The 22,660-nt window shown below is 30.2% G+C and overlaps 1 protein-coding gene across 2 annotated transcripts in view; it reads left to right on the top strand.

Annotated features, from left to right (window-relative positions):
* The window catches only part of LOC108780874 (band 7 protein AGAP004871), a 31,068-nt gene that overhangs the window by 3,261 nt on the left and 5,147 nt on the right, over positions 1-22,660 (top strand). Inside the window, exons 1-5 of one of the 2 annotated variants that reach the window (XM_018548692.1) lie at positions 4,334-4,539; positions 14,658-14,767; positions 16,463-16,535; positions 17,468-17,550; positions 19,614-19,817. In XM_018548692.1, the coding sequence (XP_018404194.1) occupies positions 4,530-4,539; positions 14,658-14,767; positions 16,463-16,535; positions 17,468-17,550; positions 19,614-19,817 (480 nt within the window). In that variant the 5' untranslated portion in view covers positions 4,334-4,529. Of the gene's footprint in view, positions 1-4,333; positions 4,540-14,657; positions 14,768-16,462; positions 16,536-17,467; positions 17,551-19,613; positions 19,818-22,660 lie in introns of those variants that run through there. The other variant, XM_018548691.1, reaches the window with a different exon arrangement.

Raw genomic sequence — 22,660 nt, 5'->3', positions numbered from 1 at the left:
TTTACGGTCTTCATTTTCTATTTATTAAAAATGTCATTTTTTGTTTACTATATAGTGATAGCAAAATTAATGCTAATGATTATTCCGAGTATATACGTGGCGAAAGTTAGATGAAGGCCCTTAATGGACCTATAATAACGTTGTTCAACCTTAAGCTCGAGAAATGAATTATTTCGTGAGTGTAAAGAAGGTCATTCTTTGTATGTAGCCGAGCTTCAATAATGTGAACTATAAGGTACTTGCGCAATAGTTCAGCGATAATTTTATTATCAGTCTTATTAAGAAAATATTATACTAATGGTTTGAAGGTTTGATTTCTTAATAAGAAATTTAATTACATACATCCTAACTTCTATTAAGAAGTTAGGATGTATGTAATTAAATTTCTCTTTTCATCAAATTAACTAAAGAATAAATGCAATTCGAAGAATAAATGCTATTCGGAGAATAAATGCAAAGAATAAATTGCGTGTTTATACGTCTATTAAGCTGTATAATTATAGACTATGCCGACAAAAATAGCACCTATATCTTCTCGTGAAATTCAAGCTGTTGCAACTAGAGTCTTGGAATTATCATTTCATAAGATATCAGAGAATTTTTACAATACCATTTATCCAGATACGGTGAACTTTAAAGTCACGTTATCCTTTTTTTAATTATATTTGTAAAGAAAAAGATAATATGTGATTTTAGCGTTCACCGTATTTGGATAAAACGGTATTGCAAAAACTCCCCTTATAAGAAGCTTCGCATACTAACTTTCTGTTTCTTTCCTACTCAGTTCGAAAATTCATTAATAAATTTAACCTATTTCATGCGTATTTCAAAAAATCCAGCCAACATTTATGTTAATTTAATTGTTTTATTTAAATTTATTTACAACACACACATTACCTTACTGATGAGTCCAGTAGTGGAAGCCGGTACGAAACGTCAACTTGTGATATTCTTCGCAATCTTATTTTTCACAGATTTTGAGTTATCATTACTTTAACATTACATCGTTAGATTTTAATATGTCTTTCAACATATTATTAAAATCCAAAAGATGCTATAAGCATAAAAAAAATTGTTAGATTGCTTGTCAATTTAAGTGATATTACTACGGTAGTTCATTAGAGTTGCGTTGTAAGTCTGAAAAAATTTTGGCACGCGATTAAAGGAACTACATACGCGGTATATAAAATTCACACATAATAATAATAATAAGCATTGTAATCTAGCTTTAACCGTTATTAGGCTTCCTTCTTCTCGTTTATTGTTTATCAATAGTACGGTCCTAAAAAAATTTTAATATCTATTAAATTTATTTAATTGTGTTATTTATATAAAATAAATACATTAGGAAGTAACACACACACACACACACACACGCACGCACGCACGCACGCACACACGAAATATTTTTTATTCGAAAACTGATTTTACCATTGTTTGTCTCCTCTCTCTCTTTCAAACGATACAACTTTGATCTGAAACATTTTACCAGGTTCAGTTTTCGATATATTTCGGTGTTCTGTTTCAAATGGGACATCCTGTATATTTGTGAATCTTCTTGGATACTATGTTCTTACAGTATTTAATAGTCAAATATGTGTTAAATGTAAACATATCATTAGTTCTATCATTCATTAGAAACAAAATGAGTTTTTTTGCAAAGTGTTCAAACAATCTGTGTTATGATTTTTGAAAGGTTTCCCAAGCTTTCTTGGATAAATAAGACGCTTTCTTGTATGAATCAAGGGCGTTTTTAACGTCGGTGCAACTGATGCGACGCACCAAAATAGGCCTTGCGATCGCGAATCCCTGTAAACCTCGGGATCCTCTCAAAGAACCTCGCAAGTTCTAATGCGTGGTAAACATTTATGAATTTTTTGCTGCAATATTGCAGAGATTTGTGCTGTGTAAGAATTTCCTTGAATTAATAGTAATACGTACCCGGGCCCTCTTAATTTTATCCTTAGACCAAAGATTTAATAGTCTTAAAAATGTCACTGATTTGGATAGATATCTTGAATATCTATTAGATCATATCAGAAACTTATGAACATATTTCCTAATGTTGAATTGATTTTACAATTGTTCATAGCATTACCTATTGGAATAGCGAGTGCTGAAAGATCATTCAGCGTGTTAAGGGGATCCTAAAGCCTCTTGTATTACCGACTAAATCGCATAATTTTTGTATCGTAATTACTTTTTTTGTCATTCACAGATTCGAAAATCCTTTTACAGAATTAAAGTATACGCATTCATACGTGTCTGTGAGATAGAATCTATGCTGAAAACGATAAAAAATTTTAAAATTGAGTTCTTTACTCATTTTTAGTCCAATATGGCGCTTCAGAGCTGTCACGTCGTTGCACGTCGTAACAATATTTGTTTTATATAAAAGTTGCGCAATCTGTACTTAAGAAATAGTAGTCCACAGGCATGTAGTTTGCGTGAAGAAACAGCGTGGAGTTCTTAAAATTAGATTTAGATGGCTAATTAAAACATAATTACGATACAAAAATCTATGTGTATGTGTGGCGTGCGTGAGTAAGATATTGATGTAGTGATGTGTCAATGACACGTAATCGTCTGTGTGTAAGATGTCTTAAAAGAGGTCCCCTTAAGAAAACTTAAAAATTATTTCTAAGAAGTATCGTGACAGAAAGAACATCCGATTTAGATTTATTATCGATTGAGGAAGATGATCTTAACTGATTACAATTTGGATAATATTGTTAAGAAATTTATATCGGTTAAACATCGAAGAGGTGTTCATTTGTAAAAAAAAATTTGTATGGGAATAAAATGTCATTAAAAACTCTGATCACTCATACAGCATAGGTAGAAACATTGGCCTGGTTTACATCGTGCACTTGATGCGCGTATCAAGTACTATATTCGTATCAAATTCGTACTATAAACATTTAGTACGCACGACGATGTAAACGCTGTCGGATTATTTTAGTACGAGCGTATCAAGCAGGAGTATCGTACTAAACTGATACGCGTATCAAATGATACAAATGGCGATGTAAACGCATGAAACACATTTAAGGTGGCTAGACCCCGGGATGCCGTATGCTGGGAAAAAATATTTAATAACGGTTCCAAGAAATTAATTTCCATTATTAATGATATTATTGAAGAGAGAAAGCATATTGTACTTGAAAAAAAAATTGAAACATGCAAAAATAATTTGCTAAACAATTTTTCTTAGTGACTTAAATTTTCTTCTTATCGCCTGTTAAGAATTTTTTAAAAATGAATGGATTTTAACGTACGACGTCTTATTTTTTCGAGAAAAAGATTCTCTACAACATTACCGTACGATTTTTCCAAATTTCTGAAGATATTTCGAAAAAATTATGATTTTTTACAATTAAAAAATTTTTTAATTGTAAAAAATTGTAAACCAGGCCATTGTTGCAATGAACGCAATGTTACAGCAATACTGTATACAATTGACTGCGTATATATATCGACTGTAATTTGTCCATTTCTTATGGCATAAGGCTTAAAAATCTATTGTAAATCCGGGTTTAACCATCTTAAAAACGCCACTGTTATGAATGTATGGATTTTCAAGATAACATAAGATTTTAAAAGTGTCCGTTTAGGGCTAAAATGGTGATTTTTACATTCCACCTTTTCAATTTGTAATTGCGTCAATTTCTTACGGCTTAGGGCCAACATTTCATCTATGACGTAGACTTCGGACTTATAGGATCATCTTAAGTAATGTCTTAAGACATTATAACAATACCGCCCTCTGATTGATTTATGAAATCTTGAAACATCTTAAGATAGTATTAAATATAAGGAACGACTACTACTGGACACAGAGATAGGGTCTGAGCACAGGATTGTCATTCTACACATTAAGACAGACTTAAGTTGTAGACGTAAGCAACGCACAAGCTTATGACGTTGTATGGAATTAATGTACATCGCTATATCTCTTGATAGCGTGCTAACACGTGCTATATAAGCAAAAGTAAGTAATCTAATCATTTGTAAGCGAGTCAAAAATAATTTTGTTAATTGTCCTGAAAGTCTTAATATGTTACGGCAATCCTGTGCTCAAACCCATAGAAAACGAGAAATGAAAGAGCAGCGGAGAACGAAGGAATGGCGATAACCGATGAGGTTAGATGACCGTGAAGCGTAAACGCGCATCTCGCGCATGCTGCTTTGATGAAGACGAGAGACGAGGATAAACGGGAAGGGTGGTTACTGGGCTGATAGAGAGAGAACGAGGAAAGGAGGGCTGTAAGAGAGGGTAAGGGAGTTAGGGAAAGGGAGAAACAGAGACAGAATATGAGAGAGCGAGAGAGAGAGAGATATTACCCTGACGGCACATCTAGTCGTGGTCATCGTGTGAGAGGTGAATATCGTGCTAATAATTCAATTCGTTCAATTCACCACGCCACTTCATTCCATCAACTGAAATATCTGCCATTTTTTCGAACTACTACTCGAACGATTCTGCTCTAGTGACAGTGTAAGAATCGAAATCAGGACATTGCTTCAAGATGACGGATGGTGAGCATTTGAGAATAAGGATTTACAAAATCTCTATCGACTTAAAGCAGACCTGTCATATGGAGAAGCTTACTTCATTTAACGTACTAAATATTAAACAGCAAGGACTTTCGGAAGCAACCAAATTATTAATCGTTCTTTATTGCGCTGTTTCCATTTTTTTTTTCTTGTATATAATATTGTATTGTTATATAATTTTTTTTCTTTTATTACAATATTGGTTAATGCTATATTTTTCTTATTTATTCTCTCTTATATCTATTGCGTTGTTATAGCTAGATTATTAAAACCTATTGTATAATCCTGTAAACGTATAGTTGTAAGTGACTATAGTTGTAAGAATTGACTAATCACAGTTGAACATTTTCTTCGTATTTGACTGTGATTGGTTAATTCGTACAACTACAACCATTTACAACTATATACGCTTATGCAATTGTAGAATGAGCTTTATGTTTATTATGTTATTTTGATTTCTATTGATTAAATATTTTTTATTTAATTTGATGAATACTCTATTTGTTATCTAAATTCTAAATCTTTTTATCTTTTATACTTTTATAGTATACGTACATATAATATATACATATATATATGTTTATTATTTTCGTATAAAATTAAATAACATTGTATTAAAATAGATGTCGAAAATTGAGTATAAATTTAAAAAGGTAGACAAATATGCACATACCATTTATAATTTTTTAGAATAAAATAAATATTGTATTATTACTACCATTTTATCTGATAACTATCGCATTTATTTTTCTCTAATCGTTTCGGAAGCCAGATTGAAGCTAATTTGTGGTCTTTTGTACAATTTTACTGATAATTGACTTATTTATTACATTCTACACTTATACACTTATATCACATAGGTCTCCCAGTAAGAAATGATAATGGAATCGATATCGAATGGATATCGATTCGACGTCGAAATCATCAAATCAAAGGGCAGAGCCCTTTGTAGTTGTATTATGTTATCTATTTTTTGTACTTATAATGAAAATTTAACATAAATAAAGTCATTATTTAAAGCTATATTATATTTTTCAAAAAATTAAGTTATATATAATTAAGGCTTTCATGCGTCTATATATATAGACGATTATCTAAATTTATGAAGATTATTTTTTTTCTAAAGATGAATATTTCGTCCAAACTATAAATATCAAGCGCTACATAAAAATTAATTTAAATTTTTCTGAATTTTATTAGGCGTTTCCCTGGAATGTATAGTATTGTGATCAGAATCATTTTTTTTTATGTAGGTTATGTGCACCTGTTCCATGACATGCATATCGATTTGTAGAGCAACCGGAGGCATTATTCGATGATTTTTTTTGTTGAATTGTAGATATATATCTATACATGTACACATTAAAAATATTTAGTATTTGTAATAAAATTTGGCCTTTATTAAAATTTCCATGTTGAATTTTTGACAAATTTAAGTATTAATTTAACGCATAATATAATTGTATTATTATTTGAACATTTTGTGTTAAATTGACATTTTTTTAGTTAAGGTTGCCACTGACCTAAAAACAATTCAAATTGGGAAAAGTTATAGAAATTTAAATTAATCATGGAATGTATTTAAAAGTTAGAGAAAAATATAAAAAGGTCTGGAATCTTGAGCTTTGCTTAATTCTTTCAAAACGCTTTTATTTCAAATAATAATTATATTTTTTAAAACAATATATTTAACATTTAGAGAGAGAGAGAGAGAGAGAGTGTGTCAAATATTGATTTTCTCAATCATTGTGTAACAGGCCATGTATATTTATGTTAAAAGAAATGTAATTATTCCTTTTTGGAACGTAGAAATTAAACATTTCTCACAATGTCGAGTTTATTTTTTGTTTCAATTTTTATACAATTTAATACGAAATACAATTCACTTTAATTAAACTTTGTTGTAATTGAGATACATATTTTATTAAATATATTTTTTACTCTAAAACTGTACAATTAAGATTGAAATGGTTAAAACAATTTTAATAAAATAACTAGAATTTATCTTTTATTCGTTGTTTTTATTTAATCATCCACTTTCCTCCGAGAGGAGACACGAACACATGAAAATATTATTTTGGTTCAGTCGGAAATCGAACCTGAGATCTCTAGCAGAACAAACCAATGCGCTATCTGCTTTGTCACGCTCGCTCTCTCATGAATTCTTACGAATACATATAAGTCCATCAAAATAGGTTGTTTAAAATGTATGTAATATGAGGCTGTAGTTTCGAAAAAATTTTCGTGAAATTTAAAAATATACAGGTATTGTAAATGTTTTTAAATATAGGAGTAAATATAGGAACCTAACAGGGATTGGGGTAAAGTGACTATTTAATTTTTCAGCTAATAAAATAGAGTATTCAAATAAATAAAAATTTTTTTACAAAGTTCTAGTTTGTAATATTAAGAACAATCTTTTTACAGGTATTTTTGAAAATATTTTAAAAACTCAAAATGTGATAAAGTTTTAAATAAAGAGTATACAATAAATCCTTCGACTTTGTGTATCATGCATGGGTTGAAGTGAGATAGATGAATGCCTACCTGAATAACAAAAATTTCAATTTTAAACAAATTAATGATATAAAATACAAAATTTTTATAAATTTTAATAAATAAACAATGAATGTTTCAATGCGTTTATTTTAATTTATTATCCATTACAGAAATATATTACTTTGCATTCTAATTAGATTTTGAAATTTTAGACATAAGACTTCTTATTTTTCGAATCATCTAAAAAAAAGTGAAAAACAAAAAAGATTTTATTACAAACACAAACTAGATAAAAAAAAGGGTAAATTTAAAGATAAGTGAATCTCCCAATGTTACAATGACATATGTTGTCAAGGTCATTAGTGACCTCCAACGTAGCCGTCGCTCGTCCTTCGTTAAAAAGTTATTAACAGTCTAAGTTAGTAATTATTTCTCCGATGATAAATGTTCACCTTTACACAGTCAACCCCAAATGATTTCCAAGTGACCTTGATCTTTTTCGTCGTTCGTTATTCGTTGGAAAGTAATAAACGAAACGATTTTTATATATTAAATGTAATCTTACGTCGTGCGCTCCTTTAGCAGGGACAAAAATTCTCTACCTTACAGTATATTTCCTGCTTTAAAAACACAAAATCATTACTTTACAAATAAATTCACTGCTTTACAAACACTCAGTCTCCCTCCCTCCCCTCTGCAAAGGGGCGCACAACTTCCACACGTAGTGATTCTCACCCCTTTCTTCCCTTTGTAAAGGGGCACGAAACGAGGGCCATTTCATACTAAATAAATGAGTTTTCTGTTAAAGCAATGAATTTGTATTTGCTTGGAAAGTCACATGCCTGTACTGTTGCATCAAAAATTAAGTACACAAGATCCATTATTACAGAAGCGAATTTTTTAACCCGATCGGACAGTCGAAATGTCTGTGTTGAACTGTATCTACATATTATTATTCGAATTAAAGGTTTGATTTTGTTATATTTCGGCTCTTTGCCCCTTTTTATTTGATTTATTCGCTAATTGTTCGCTGTAAGGAACTCAGCCTCGATGACCTTAACCTAGATATATGTTGTCAAGGTTATAATCCTGAATGATTCTGAACAAATTTTAACCAAAAGAATTAAAAAATTTTAACGTCTGACTGCTATAATGAAAAATTTATTCTTAGGACATTATTATATAATAGGATATATATTTTTCATGATTTCAAAAAGAATGCTGGGGGAGGGGGGTGAGAGTTGCTTCAGACGAAATGCTAAAAGAAAATTATAGTATTTATTATCTTGATATTGTAAAGCAGGAAATTTTTGTGTTATATAGTTGAACTTTTTTATCAATAACTTTTTAACGAATAGCGAGCTACGGCTAAAACCTGTTGAAGGTTACTCAGGGTCATATGTCAAAGTCATTGAGGAAGTTCCTGATCTTTAGATTTACCACTGCTTTTTTTGTTCAAAATTTTGAATTAAGTGGTACCAACGATGCACTAAATCCAAATTTTTTTAGACTGAAAAGTATATGTGTTTTGTCGGTTACACCGACCTCTTGGATCTCTTAAGATTTGATACAAGGACAATAAGAATAAGGTTATATGTATATCCACTATTTACTACGTAACATATTATAAATTACGTAACATCGTCGTCGTGGCACAAATACAAAATGATGTCGCGAACAGTGATGCATATTTAGTCTTCTATTTGATCACGGGCGCCAGCGCCACGAAAATCTTTCCCCTTTTGTCAATTCGGGCTCGGTGGTGCTAAGTTGATTTTGCGAGTGGCGGCGAAGTGCGGGATCGGTTGGTGGAACAAAAATTGAGTGGGGAGGCGAATTTTCTGTGGCATCTGGAATTAAATGCGTGCATCACTGCTCTCGAGTCGCGAATGATCCCAAACGTTAAAATTCAGTTCAACATCACTATAGAAGAAACTGTGGTAAATATATAGAAAAGGGGAGCCACCCCCGATGATCTTGACCTTGACATATGTTGTCAAGGTCATGACCCTGAGTAACCTCCCGCAGGTTTTAGGTGGTGGTCGCTGTCTGTTAAAAAGTTATGATCAAAAAAAATTTCGAAATTAACGTATCACTTCTGGGAAACTATACATATTAACATCTATAGGCATCTATTATCTGTTATATGCATAGACATAAGAAACCATAGACCGAGCGTAAGCTGCTACTATAGACAAGGGGGGATGTGATAACCGACAGGGGAAATATCGGACGAAGTCGGGTAAACTTCGGTTAGATTCGGAAACATTCGGCATGTGTCATTTGAAAGTACAAAGGTTAGAAGCGTCTGTCAGAAATAAAATAAAACATTGTTTATTCTTTATCAATTGTACGGAAGAGAGATTTAATATTTGTTCATTAAAACGTGTTTCTACAAAAATAATACAGATTTTTTTTATTCTCATTTATCACATATCATCACATTTGCATTATATTTACATTTATTTACAAAAAAAATAAATTAAGTAATATTAAGTAATATTTACTTATACATATATAATTAATTAAATAAATTAAGTTTCAAATCTAACCTTTAAACTGAAATTATTTTTGAACCTGTTGAACTTAAAGTAATAAAGAATGAATCTTGTATTTATTTCTATATATAAAAGAATGCATTTTATAATAATAGATATTGGATTGAAAATCGCTGAGATTCATACACTCTTTTCTGTAACCTCGAACATACTCGAGCCGATCTACGGAAATAGCCGAATTCGTCCGCTGTTTCCCCTTACCCCGTTTATCATTACCCCGCAGGCTTACGCTCGGTCTATGGTTTCTTATGTCTATGGTTATATGTTCTTCGGAACATAAAACATAATTCAATTAATCACCATATTGAGCTATCGCAACAAGCAAGCTAAGAAATAATGGTATAAGGTATACCGGTTTTATTTCGCTATACCTCGTTTTGCCTCAGTCTGCTCTATATTTACACGAGTTTTTGATAAAAATAAAAATTCATCGAAATAACATTAAAATAACAGGAAGTTACTTTTAAAGAACTTACAACATAATATAGAATGGCTTTGACCTTAAGACATAAGATACGTTATAGTCGATGGCCCACTTTCAGAACACGCTTATATGCTAGTGCGTATTGAGCATATGCGAGTTAACGTTAATACATATACTATAGAATTTTAGATCGATAAAAGCACGTTCTGAATTCTAGCTAATGTTTTTAATGTGATTTTCAGAATTGCTTCTAGCTAATGGAACATGTCATTTTAAAATATTCACTTAACTTTGTAGTAAAATAAATTATAAAAATATAAAAATATAAAATAAATTATATTACGTTAAATTAGACTTTTATAAGATGAGGATACTGATTTTGTTCTTTTTATATACATTTTTTTTATTACCATAATAAAATATTAAGTTGCTTAAACATATTCTCAATATTTGCAATTTCAACGTATCAATTTACGTTAATATTACTGAATTTTTTTTATATACGTTTTATGCGTGTGTACGCGCGCGCGCGTGTGGTGCTGAGTTTTATTTGCTCCAAAAAATCGTTTTACTGTGCTCGGAAAAATGAGAGAATCATTTAAAATTAGAGCTACAAGGGAGCAAATTCAAAGATATGTATTTTTGAAAAAAAAAAAAAAATAAACGGTCGTAGAGTGATATTCGAAAACGCGCTGTGAAATCTGAAGCGACAACTTTCAAATGTTTCAAATAGAGATGTTTATCGTTATTTGATAATATCGAATATTCGATATTTTTTGCTGCTCGATATAAAAATATCGAATAAAAAATTATGAATAAAATATTGACTAGATATTTTTTTAGCATTCATATTCACCCTCCATTTTTATGAATACTTTCAGGAATTTTGGATGCATTCGGTAATCGGTACATTGTGACATAAAGAAAGGAGTTTCATTTATCATTTGTAATTTGTAGAGAACAGAGGTTGGGACTGTAAATAAACGGAGTTTTTCCTAGTTTCCTCAATCAAATGATCAAATATCAAGTATTACATATTTTCGTTCGTAAGCTCTAAGGGCTCAGGCAGACGAGCGATTTTGCAGCGCCACAATCGCAAACGTCGACCCATTCATACGGAGCCATAGTATAGGTAAGTACAGTAGTTTCACTCTCCAAAATTTATGGGTGCGCGAATCGCACTACTTTCATCATGGCGTCGATGTCACGTATGGATACTGTGTTACTGTGTGTCACTGTGGTGTCGATGTGTGCAGTGAAACAAAGGCCTCGCACAATCAGCAACATGGCTGACTGTAGGACACATAGATCAAAGGTACCGACACGGAGGGAAACTACTGTACTTACTTATACCGTAACGGAGCTATGTGAACGTATTCGTGACAATTCGCGATGCTTTTCTGTAGCGCCAGAAAATAGCTCCGTATGAACGGTCGACGTTTGCGATTGTGGCGCTACAAAATCGCTCGTCTGCCTGCTAAAAGAAAGTGGCGTTTTGTTTTTCGGAATCTATTCGTGCGATATATTCGATATAATGTGTCTATTCATTTGGAATGAATATAGATAGTTTTAAAATATCTTAATATATTCATATATATAGTCGATATTTTTGTTCGATATTGACATGTCTAGTTTCAAATCTCATATCTCACTGCAGCACCATTGAAAAAAATGTCGAATATAACACGTTTCCCATGTTTCTCAAGCAATTTATTTAAATTTTTGGGTTAATTTAACACAAGATGAATATGTTAGAAGATTACACAAATATTATATTATATAAAAGAATAAATATGAAAAAGATAACATTGACATAGTTTCTAACAAATCATGATATATTCTTTTCAGTAAAATTAATATCTATGGTATGTTAAATTATAACTTATATTTTATTCATTCATCTTATTGTTAGAATTTGTGTTCTAAAATACTTTATTTTTATGTATTATTTGTTCATTTACTTATAAATTGTACCATTTTAACACTAAGAAATGTTGAATATCAATTTAACACAGAATTTTTAAATAACATAATTACATTGTGTTAAATTAACACTCGAATATATTAAAAACTTTAACAGACTATTATCAAGAATGTGAATGGACTGTTTACAACACAAGTATACAATGATTTCTTTTACTGTCAACAATTTCACTATATGGCACTAATTTAAAGTGAACCTTGAAAAATGAAAAAATACATTTTAACTTTGATGACGCATGTGAAGAGAGAATCAAATTTTTTTCTGAAAATTTCTTCAATTTATTGTAAAATATAATACATCATTTCTCTTTAAAATGCTTTTTTAATCATTATACTATACTCGATAAAAAAACATTGTATTTGCATTGGAAACTGTACTCACGTTGTTGTTAATCGTTTGTGAGTTGAATTTTTTAATATATTAGGATGTTAATTTAACAAAATGTCATTATGTTATTTAAAAATTCAGTGTTAAATTGATAGTCAATATTTCTTAGTATTAAAATGGCACAATTTATGAGTAAGTAAACGAGTAATCTAAAAATAATATGTTTTTAAACGTAAATTCCAGGATGAGTGAACGAAATACATGTTAATTTACAATATATCATAAATGTTAACAAATACTAGAATATTTTTAAGACTGTACAATTAATAAACAATAATAAACTAGAAAAAGAAAGCCATTTACGGTCGAAGCTGGATCACAGTGCTTATTATAATTGTGTGAATTTTATATACTGCGTGTGTAGTCCCCCCATAAATAGTTTATTATTGTTTATCAATTATACGGTCTTAAAAATATTCTAGTATTTGTTAAATCACGTCAGCCTGAAAAAGGACGTTATTCTCCCACTTTAGATAAATATTGCGAAGAATATTACTACGTCAATCAATCCGCCATCAGAGGTCTATAGATGTTCGCAAAAATTCTCGCAAGTGCTGAGATACGCGTATATTTGTATATATAGAATCTCGATTTAATAACTTAAACAGGCGTCTAAGGTAGGTTTCCATTACAATGCCTTACTGATGAGTCCAGTAGTGGAAACCGGGACGAAACGCCAACTCGTGATACTCTTCGCAATCTTATTTTTCACAGATTTAGATTTATCTTTACTTCATCATTACATCGTTAAAAAATTTAATATATGTCTTCCAACATATTATTAAGATCCAATAAGATGCTATAAGCATAAAAAATTGTTAGATTGCTTGTCAATTTAACTAATTGTAAGTGATATTACTGCGGTAGTAAGTATGTATGCTGAAAAACTATCAGCGTCGCGATTTATGGGGGGACTACATACGCAGTATATAAAATTCACACAATTATAATAAACACTGTGATCCAGCTTCGACCGTAAATGGCTTTCTTCTTCTAGTTTATTATTGTTCATAAATGTTAATTATACAAAAAATATATTTCTACAATTTGTTTATTAAATTGTGTTAGCATTACCTTTTTTGTGATCATGCAAAAAAATATTTTGCTGCTCCAGCTAGAATTATCGCTGTTTTTTGTATCTGATAGAAAATATATATATATGTATAAAATTTACAGTATAAATCTAAATTTTATCTCAGTCATTTATATGATTAGGTACGAAACATCCAATATTGCAATACTGCAGATATTTATCTATTTTAGCTAATTTTCGTACCTAGATAATTTTCGCTATAACGGCAAGATCACTTTTTTGAGTGATTATTTCTTTAACATAATATCTGTGTTGTTTTCTAACATGTTCATTTTATATATGATCATAAAAATTTGAGTGCGCTGTTTGGAATATATGAAATATGTTATATTTGGAATATATGAAACTTGTGATATTCTTCGCAATATACTAAATTAATTTTTAAGAATTCGGTTGCGGCTGTTGAGGACTCTGTGAAGTCGAAACTGTCCGTATATACCGGTATTATTATTATAATAAATTTATATATATTTCTAACAACTAGTATAAGCTCAATTTATTCTTGACCTGGGAGGTATATTAAGTTTAATTTGGAAATTTATTTGAGCGGATATTAATTTAATTTAATTTGAAATATATTATGTTCAACATAAATTTTCCAACAATGTATGATTTTTTTTTTACTAAATTATGACGATTTAAAGTGAGTAAATTTTCAGATTTTTTTCTCTAAGAACCTGTATCTGTCATCTGAAGTGAGCTGAGTATGAAATACTCAGATTAATGATGTCACTACTTGCTTACTTTGGTAAAATTAACAAATAACAACACAGGTTTATAATCTCTCTTTTAAAGTGAGTCTACGAGACTCAATAAAGCACACGGTCTTGATCTTGTGTAGTTTGCAGGGAAAAACTCAGTTGAATCTCACTTCTCAGAATGTAAAAGGAACGCGCATTCAATTGAGTTATGACGTCATGCACAAGTGAGAATTATCTGAGAATCGGAGTAAATGGAAAGCAACTAATATTATAGTATTGCATCGCAACAATTTTAATTCATCTGTACTTTTGAAAGTTGTCTTCTTGGCATTTCGAAAATACATTAAACATAAATTTAATACGATTTGAAAACAAATTTTTTAAACAGATATTTATGTTTTATTTCATGCATACATTAATTGTCTTAGTATCGAATAACATTATTATGTTGCAGCGGATGACAGTGCCCAGGGAGATTCGACAACATGCGGGAATATCTTGGTGATATTATCTTGGATTGTTGTAATATTAACGATGCCGTTTTCTCTCTTTGTTTGTTTCAAGGTAAGAGACCTGTTTAGAGAAAAATAACTTTAAAAAAAAATTTTTAGAACATTATTCTCTTTCGTGTTATAAATGTGTTGGCTATTCGCCGCCGATAGTTTTACTAGCGGATGTTTTAATGAGCAATGTTATTCCAATGTAACTATAGTTACATGGAGTTTATGCATAATGCTATTTTTATCCACAGTACATGCAAATGCACGTTTTCGCTATGCTTTTATTATTATATCGAGCAAGATATGATATCTGCGTGAAGTTGTTATATGCAAGGTTGAGAAAGTTACTTTGCAAAAATAACTATAGTTACAGTTTTTTATATTCGATCAGTTAATTGAATAAATAATAAAATTTATTAGTGGTGCGCTATGACGATAATCATAACTAATTCTAAAATATATTAATACTTTGAAATTAATGACGTAAGCGTTTAGGAAATTGCGACAACTACATATAAATAGTTGTCATATAAGTCTATTTAATCTTATTTTTTCATGTAAGTTTTAATTCCCCCACCTTTGGGTTTCATATTATAGGTTTGAAGTTTTGAATTTGTGAGAATTTTTTTATTTATTACTACTCCAGTACTAAAATACGTAGAAAAAAACCTGTATAACATTTCCGATGTTGAGTCACAGTATAAGTACATACAGTAGGTTGACTGAGGCTAAAATCCGCGAAATGATTGTCCCTCGCGCATGACGGAAATGCACACTCAATAATATGGCGGCTTATAGGGATTCTCGTCTGTTTTCGTCTCGTGGAACACAGGTCGACACGGGTCGACAAGGACGACAAGGACGACAAGTCAGTTCCGACGAACCACCCAACCGTTACGGACGCGTTTTGGTTCGAGTGCTTTCCATTGTATATTTTTGAAAGTCTTACCGCCTTTGAGTGTGCATCGCACCACACAGATGTGTGTCCACGGATGAGCTCGTTTCGATCTCGATTGTTCGCCATTTTGCACCTTTTGATGACTAGGGCTCTCATGACGCGCGTTATTGCGACGTGACGACGCTGTAGATGCAGGCGCTCGGAGACCGGTCGAGCCATTTTCGCGGGCATTGCATCAAATATGAAGAAAAGAAGCATATATTCGTGTGTGATATATATATATATATATATATAGATTAGTATTGAAATTGTCCGCGCTGCACACTCAACATCATGACCGACCATTTCTCTTCAGATCAAAAGTGCCGACACAGAGTCGACCTACTGTATGTACTTATATCTTATATTGTGGTTGAGTTAAAGAAAGGTCCCAGATTGAATAGTGTAATTTTAAGGAATGTTTGGCAATTTTTTGGGGTTAGAAAAAACCCTAATTTATTGGCGCAATTTCGAGAGAGAGAGAGAGAGAGAGGCGGGGGGGGGAGGGGGAGAGAGAGAGAGAGAGAGAGAGAGAGAAGTCTAGCCTGTTGGCCATGATACTTCCTTTTATTTTGTATAAATAGGTAGCCCGTTTCAATCTTTCTTACGATATAATCTTACGATTTTTATTGAATGATTTTATCAAATGGACTATTTGTACCCTTATATTTATTAGTAAAACTGTATTCCATTAATATAATACTGTATTTATTAAAATAGTTATATACAATATTATTTATTATTATATTGTATTTAACTTACGAAATTTTAATAAAATTGCAAGTTACAATAAAGAACGTATTTGTGTGTTTAATATTATAGGTTGTACAGGAGTACGAAAGAGCTGTCATATTTCGATTAGGACGTCTTCTCTCAGGCGGTGCTAAAGGTCCCGGTAAGGGATTACCATTACCATTGCATTTGTTTTAAAAAGAAATACATATAATTAGTCCAATTGTAAGTAGGAAGGTAAGCTATGGGGATTCTAGGCTACTACGTGTTAGGGTACGTTTCCATTGGCCTAGTTTACACCTGACTTACTATATACCCCATCTTAGAGAGGTCTTAAATAGAGCGTTTACCCCATATAGACCTATAATATTTTTGGGTCTAATGTAGGTCACATTTAAGGCCGATTGTTCCATCTTTCGGTAAAGTTTACCTGTTGGGTAAATCTGGCAATCCGCGCACGTGATTGGGCAATCTTGCTACTTACCTAACAGGTAAACATTACCAAAAGATGGAACAATCGGCCTTAAATGTGACTTACATTAGACCCAAAAATTAGACCGGCCTTACGTTTTGTATGTGCCATGGGCTTAAGGCCGGTAGCGAATCCAATGTTACGATTTCCTTACTGATTACGTATATGAAATATACGTGTTAATTTAACATATTGTAAATGTTAATTATACTGAAAAAATACACTTCTATAGTTTGTTTACAAACTGTGTCAGCATTACCATTTTTGTGATAATTTTTTTACACAATATTTGTATTTTCTAACATATTCATTTTATGTTAAATAAACACAAAAATTTGTGTGGCCCGTTTGGGACATATGAAACGTGTTATATTTGACACAAATTTCTCAATATGTATGCTTTATATTATAAGAAAAACTTATAAATTTTTCTTATTTACTATAGAACTAAAATTGATGATTATAAAATTAAATAATTTGATTCATGTTTATTATGATACTCTTTTACAGCATTCTACTATTTTAAATATATATGAGTAGTATGTAACGCGCATGAGAGTACTTCAACATCTTATGTTGTCCATTATGCATCGAAGTAACTAAACATATGTTCCCATTTATAGGAATCTTTTTCATTCTGCCGTGCGTGGATAACTATGCCCGCGTTGATTTGCGAACGCGTACATATGACGTACCCCCGCAAGAGGTAATTGCACGCAATTATTATAATAATCGTTACTTGAATTTTTTACTTGAATATTATGTTTTTATCAATGTATATTCTTTAGGAAATATATGTAATTTCATCTTTCGACCGTTAAAATTTCTTTTGTTAACATTGAAAATAACACAATAAGTGTCGAAACGTCTGTTATTTTATTTATTTATTATTCATTTTATTTAAAATTTTCATATATAGTTGTCCTTTAATTTAATAATTAACGTTTTTAATAATAACATCGACTCGTAGCCCTTCTTATTTTGTATTACATATTTAATTTAAAGGACTAATAAGAATCAAATAACTAATTTGTCAAATTTCAAATAAAGAGGTGAGCTACATATATAATTATATACATTTTAATTATATACTGATTTAATGAGTCGACAAATTTTACATTAAATATTGATATATTGAACCGACAACCGTAATAGTTAGACGTGTCTAATTTCGTTGTGAAAATCGATCTTCTTTTAAGTTTTTGACATTTTATAATTATGTGACCATCTATCTTTGACTTCGATAACATTTGCGGAAGGATGACTACTAACGATGTATTTGTTATGGACAATTTGAACATGGTAAAACATAGTATCAATTGGTCGGTCAATCGTTGATCAAACTTTCTACACAATTTTATCCAGTCCAAAATGTCCATCACAATCAATTTTTATATGAATATTACGGTTTAAAATATAATAAGATAATTTTAATTTTATATGGATATTGCGGTTTAAAATATAATAAGATAGATTTTTGTATTGCAGGATTGTACAAGTTTCCGAAGAGGGCTGAATCATACAGCCGAAACATGTAATGCGCGCGTTATTTAATGTAAAATTTGTCGACTCATTCAATCAGTATATATAATTAAAATGTAGTTCACCTCTTTATTTGAAATTTGACAAATTAGCTATTTGACTCTTATTAGTCCTTTATATTATATAATTGTCAGTTTTATGTTAAGAGTCCTTGCATGCAAATTAATTATATTTAATTTATTATTTGAGCCGTTCGATATTTTATTTTTATTTTCCGAACATACTATATTTATTATAATCACTTTTTAGATTTTTGTAGCAATGATAAGACTTTGTAAATAATTTCAAGATTGTGATTTGAACATTTTTGGATTTTTAAAGCAAATTGCAGAATTCTTTAATACTTTTTACATTTTTTAAAAATAATTATAAGTTATTAAAATATTTTTTTACTTTTAGAACAAAAATACAATTTTTTAAGTAATTGTAACATTGCTTACATAATTTTGATAATTATTAAATCATTTTAATATTTGTTAAACAATATTAGGTTTTTAAAAAAATTTTTATTACTTTTAAATAATTTACAGATGTTTTTTAACTTTCAAAACAAATTAATTTATTTTAAATAGCTTTGACTAATTAATTAAATTAAATACGAAAACCGAGTAATGAGAAACACGCTTTGATATGATGCAAGTATCTAAAGTGCCTCGCGTCAGTCTCGATGGTGCCGATTGCGCAAATTTTTCTCCAAAATGCACTTATTAGATGCTTAAAAGATTTTGTTGAGATCGTCGTTTTAAATGGATGAAACATGGATACACACACACACACACGCACGCACGCACGCACGCACGCACGCACGCATGCACTTACGCTCGCGCCTATTATAAATAATAATATATAATATCATAAAAGGAAACTTTTTACCACGTTTTTTAAGAACGAACCATTCAGAAGCGTAAAAATTAGTCATGAGAGGAGGTTGGTTCCATGGAAATATTTGTTCAGAAAAATAAAAACTACAACGTACCCAAAATTTAGCCAATTCGATCAGAAAACCAATTTCCATAAGATTAAAGCGGGGTCCTTTAAATTTTGTTCATTTTTAATTTGAAGTTACAGCTTCTTGAATTTTTATCTTTGTAGCGCTACGAATTTTTGTTTCAATTTAATACCATATATACTATGTATACTAAATATAAAATATATACCATGTATACTAAATATAAAACATCAATATATATATATGTATATAATTATTCATTTATTTGTTTATATTAGGTTTTGACGAAGGATAGCGTTACAGTATCTGTTGATGCAGTAGTTTACTACCGTGTTAATAACGCGACCATTTCAATTGCGAATGTTGAGAATGCGCATCATAGTACGAGGTTATTGGCTCAGACGACCTTAAGAAATACCATGGGGACGCGACCACTTCATGAAATATTAAGTGAACGGGAAACAATCTCCGGAAACATGCAGGTATAAGAGTAATTTAGGCACAGTTATGCACGCTATGTATCTCAAGGGAAAAAAATGATTAATCATTTTAAAAAAGAAAAAAATATACTAAATGCTTAAAAAGCTATCGAGTATTACATACTTCTTAATAAAAAATGGATATGAAATAAATGTAATTAGCCAACTGTGTATTTCATTGTGCAAAATACGTAACATAAGCTGAATGTGACTAAAGTGATCAACTCGAGTGAAGAAAAAAAATTTTGTATTCCCGGTCGTATTAAATCCAATATTCTATCAATATGTTTCTATAGTACGGAAATTATTTGCAATACGAATTAATAAAAAGGTTATTACATACAATATCTCTGCAGTACATAGTATATGAAAGCAATGATTAAAGAAGGAAGATATGTTAATAATTGTAGTACAATACTAATTTTGCAACTTCGTTATCTATAATGTTTCTATATCTAAATGTTATCGATATTATATTACATATTATTTCTCTACATAAATTTATTTCACGTCTATTATTTGTAAATATGTTTTTATGTCCTACAATTTCTCATTGAATATACATATGTACATATATATAAAATTTTGATAGTCTCATAAATATTGCGTTGAGATAATATATTCTCAAAAGTGCAATTAATGCGACCCAGCCACTCCAAGAGTTTTTTCTTCCTTTATAATCTAGTTCACCACTTTACTCACTTTCAATTCTTATGTGTCGTGCGTAATAAAATAATGGCATTTAATTCATATTCGTTTTTAATTAAGAAGAAAATAATATTTTATACCTTTTTATGTATTTGATATATTTTTTTCTTTTTTTAATACATTTTTTTTTAAAGATTTCAATGTTCTTCATAAATTTTTGAAAAAATATAATATAATATACAAACTATAAAGAAAAAAACGAGTATAAAGAAATCGTCTAAATCGAGCGGTAATAAGATTTTTTTATAAAATAAATTTCTGGTTTACACAATGTTAATACAACACAAAATAAAAAATATAAAATAATATAAAATTAATATCGAACGTTTCGGAACTCACGGGACCTTCTTCAGCAATTCTTATAGATGTTACAATATGTCATAGAAATAAAAGCATAATCTTATGGTCTAAGCGACATAGTGTGGTACAATTTGTTCGAAGAAATTGATTCTCCTGTTTTTGTGTGAATGTGGATATCGTGTCTAAAGTGAGAAATTTATTGTCGTCAATATAATATAATAAAAGTAGTCAAGAGGTAAGACAAAGATGAGTCATTTAAATGTAAATTGCCAATTTTTGTATTACGTTAATTAATTATTTATTTGGTGATTAAAATTGAATTTTTTACTTACAATAAAATGTATGAAAATAGGAACATCTTTACGTATATTCGTTTGATTCTGTTAAGCAGAAGTGTTACAAAATGGTGACAGATGGACTCTTAGGGCATTGGAACGATATTTATTTATTTGTTTGACACTTTTTCAATAGATAACTGTAAGAGTCTAGACTATTCGGGTCTTTTTGTGAGTAGATGCCTTTGTTTTGTTTTTTAATGTATAACATCTCTGAGATAATTCTTTTCAATATCTAGAATTAAGGCTCCTTCCCAATCATGATTTAATTTATGGTCAGAGATGATAGAGAATCTGGAGGAACTCTGCTTTATATTATCTTATGTTTATTTATACGTGTCTTGAGTTGTCTTTTTGGTATCAAAAAGACAACTCAAGACAAACTTGGCAAACAAAAGTAGGCGTCGACAACGAAATCGGTCCGAAATATGCAAATAAATTTAAGCTCTGGTCTAGACTCTTACAGTTATCTATTGAAAAAGTGTCAAACAAATAAATAAATATAAATATTGTTTGTCAATTTAACTAAATGATATTACTGCGGTAGTAAGTATGTATGCGTCAATGCTGAAAAACTATCAGCGTCACGATTTTTGGGGGGACTACATACGCAGTATATAAAATTCACACAATTATAATAAGCACTGTGATCCAGCTTTGACCGTTATTGGCTTCCTTCTTCTTGTTTATTATTGTTTAATGTTTATCAATTGTGTACGGTCGTAAAAAGATTCTAGTATTTGTTAAATAAATATCGTTCCGATGCCCTAAAAGTCCATCTGTCACCATTGTAACACTTCTGCTTAACAGAATCAAACGAATACGTAAAGATGCTCCTATTTTCATACATTTTATTATAAGTAAAAAGTTCAATTTTAATCACCAAATAAATAATTAATTGACGTAATACAAAAATTGACAATAATAGACAATAATTGACAATTTACATTTAAATGACTCATCTTTGTCTTACCTCTTGACTACTTTTATATTGACGACAATAAATTTCTTACTTTAGATACAATATCCACATTCACACAAGAACAGGAGAATCAATTTCTTCGAACAAACTGTACCACACCACGTCGCTTAGACCATAAGATTATTATGCTTTCATTTCTATGACACATTGTAACATCTATAAGAATCGCTGAAGGTCCCGTGAGTTCCGAAACATTCGATATTAATTTTGTATTATTTTATATTTTTTTATATATATTATATTTTTTATTTTTAACATTGTTATATTAACATTGTAAACTAGAAATTTATTTTATAAAAAAATCTTATTTATACCGCTCGATTTAGACCGTTTTTTCTTTATACTTTGCATTACAAAAAACGAGCGAAATCTAATTAATGTAGAATTTAAATCTTCTAAAAATAAATACACATGATTCCTAAAATTATTACTTTATAAATTTATACTTTAATATTGAGTTAATGTATTGTATTGTCTATTCATTTATTAATTTATTTATTTGCTCTCTCTCTCTCTCTCTC

The sequence above is a fragment of the Cyphomyrmex costatus genome, unplaced genomic scaffold, assembly GCF_001594065.2.
Source record: "Cyphomyrmex costatus isolate MS0001 unplaced genomic scaffold, Ccosl1.0 scaffold75, whole genome shotgun sequence".
NCBI classification, from domain to species: Eukaryota; Metazoa; Arthropoda; class Insecta; order Hymenoptera; family Formicidae; genus Cyphomyrmex; species Cyphomyrmex costatus.
Note: the sequence above shows the minus strand (reverse complement) of the source record. Positions and strands in the feature narration are given on the sequence as shown.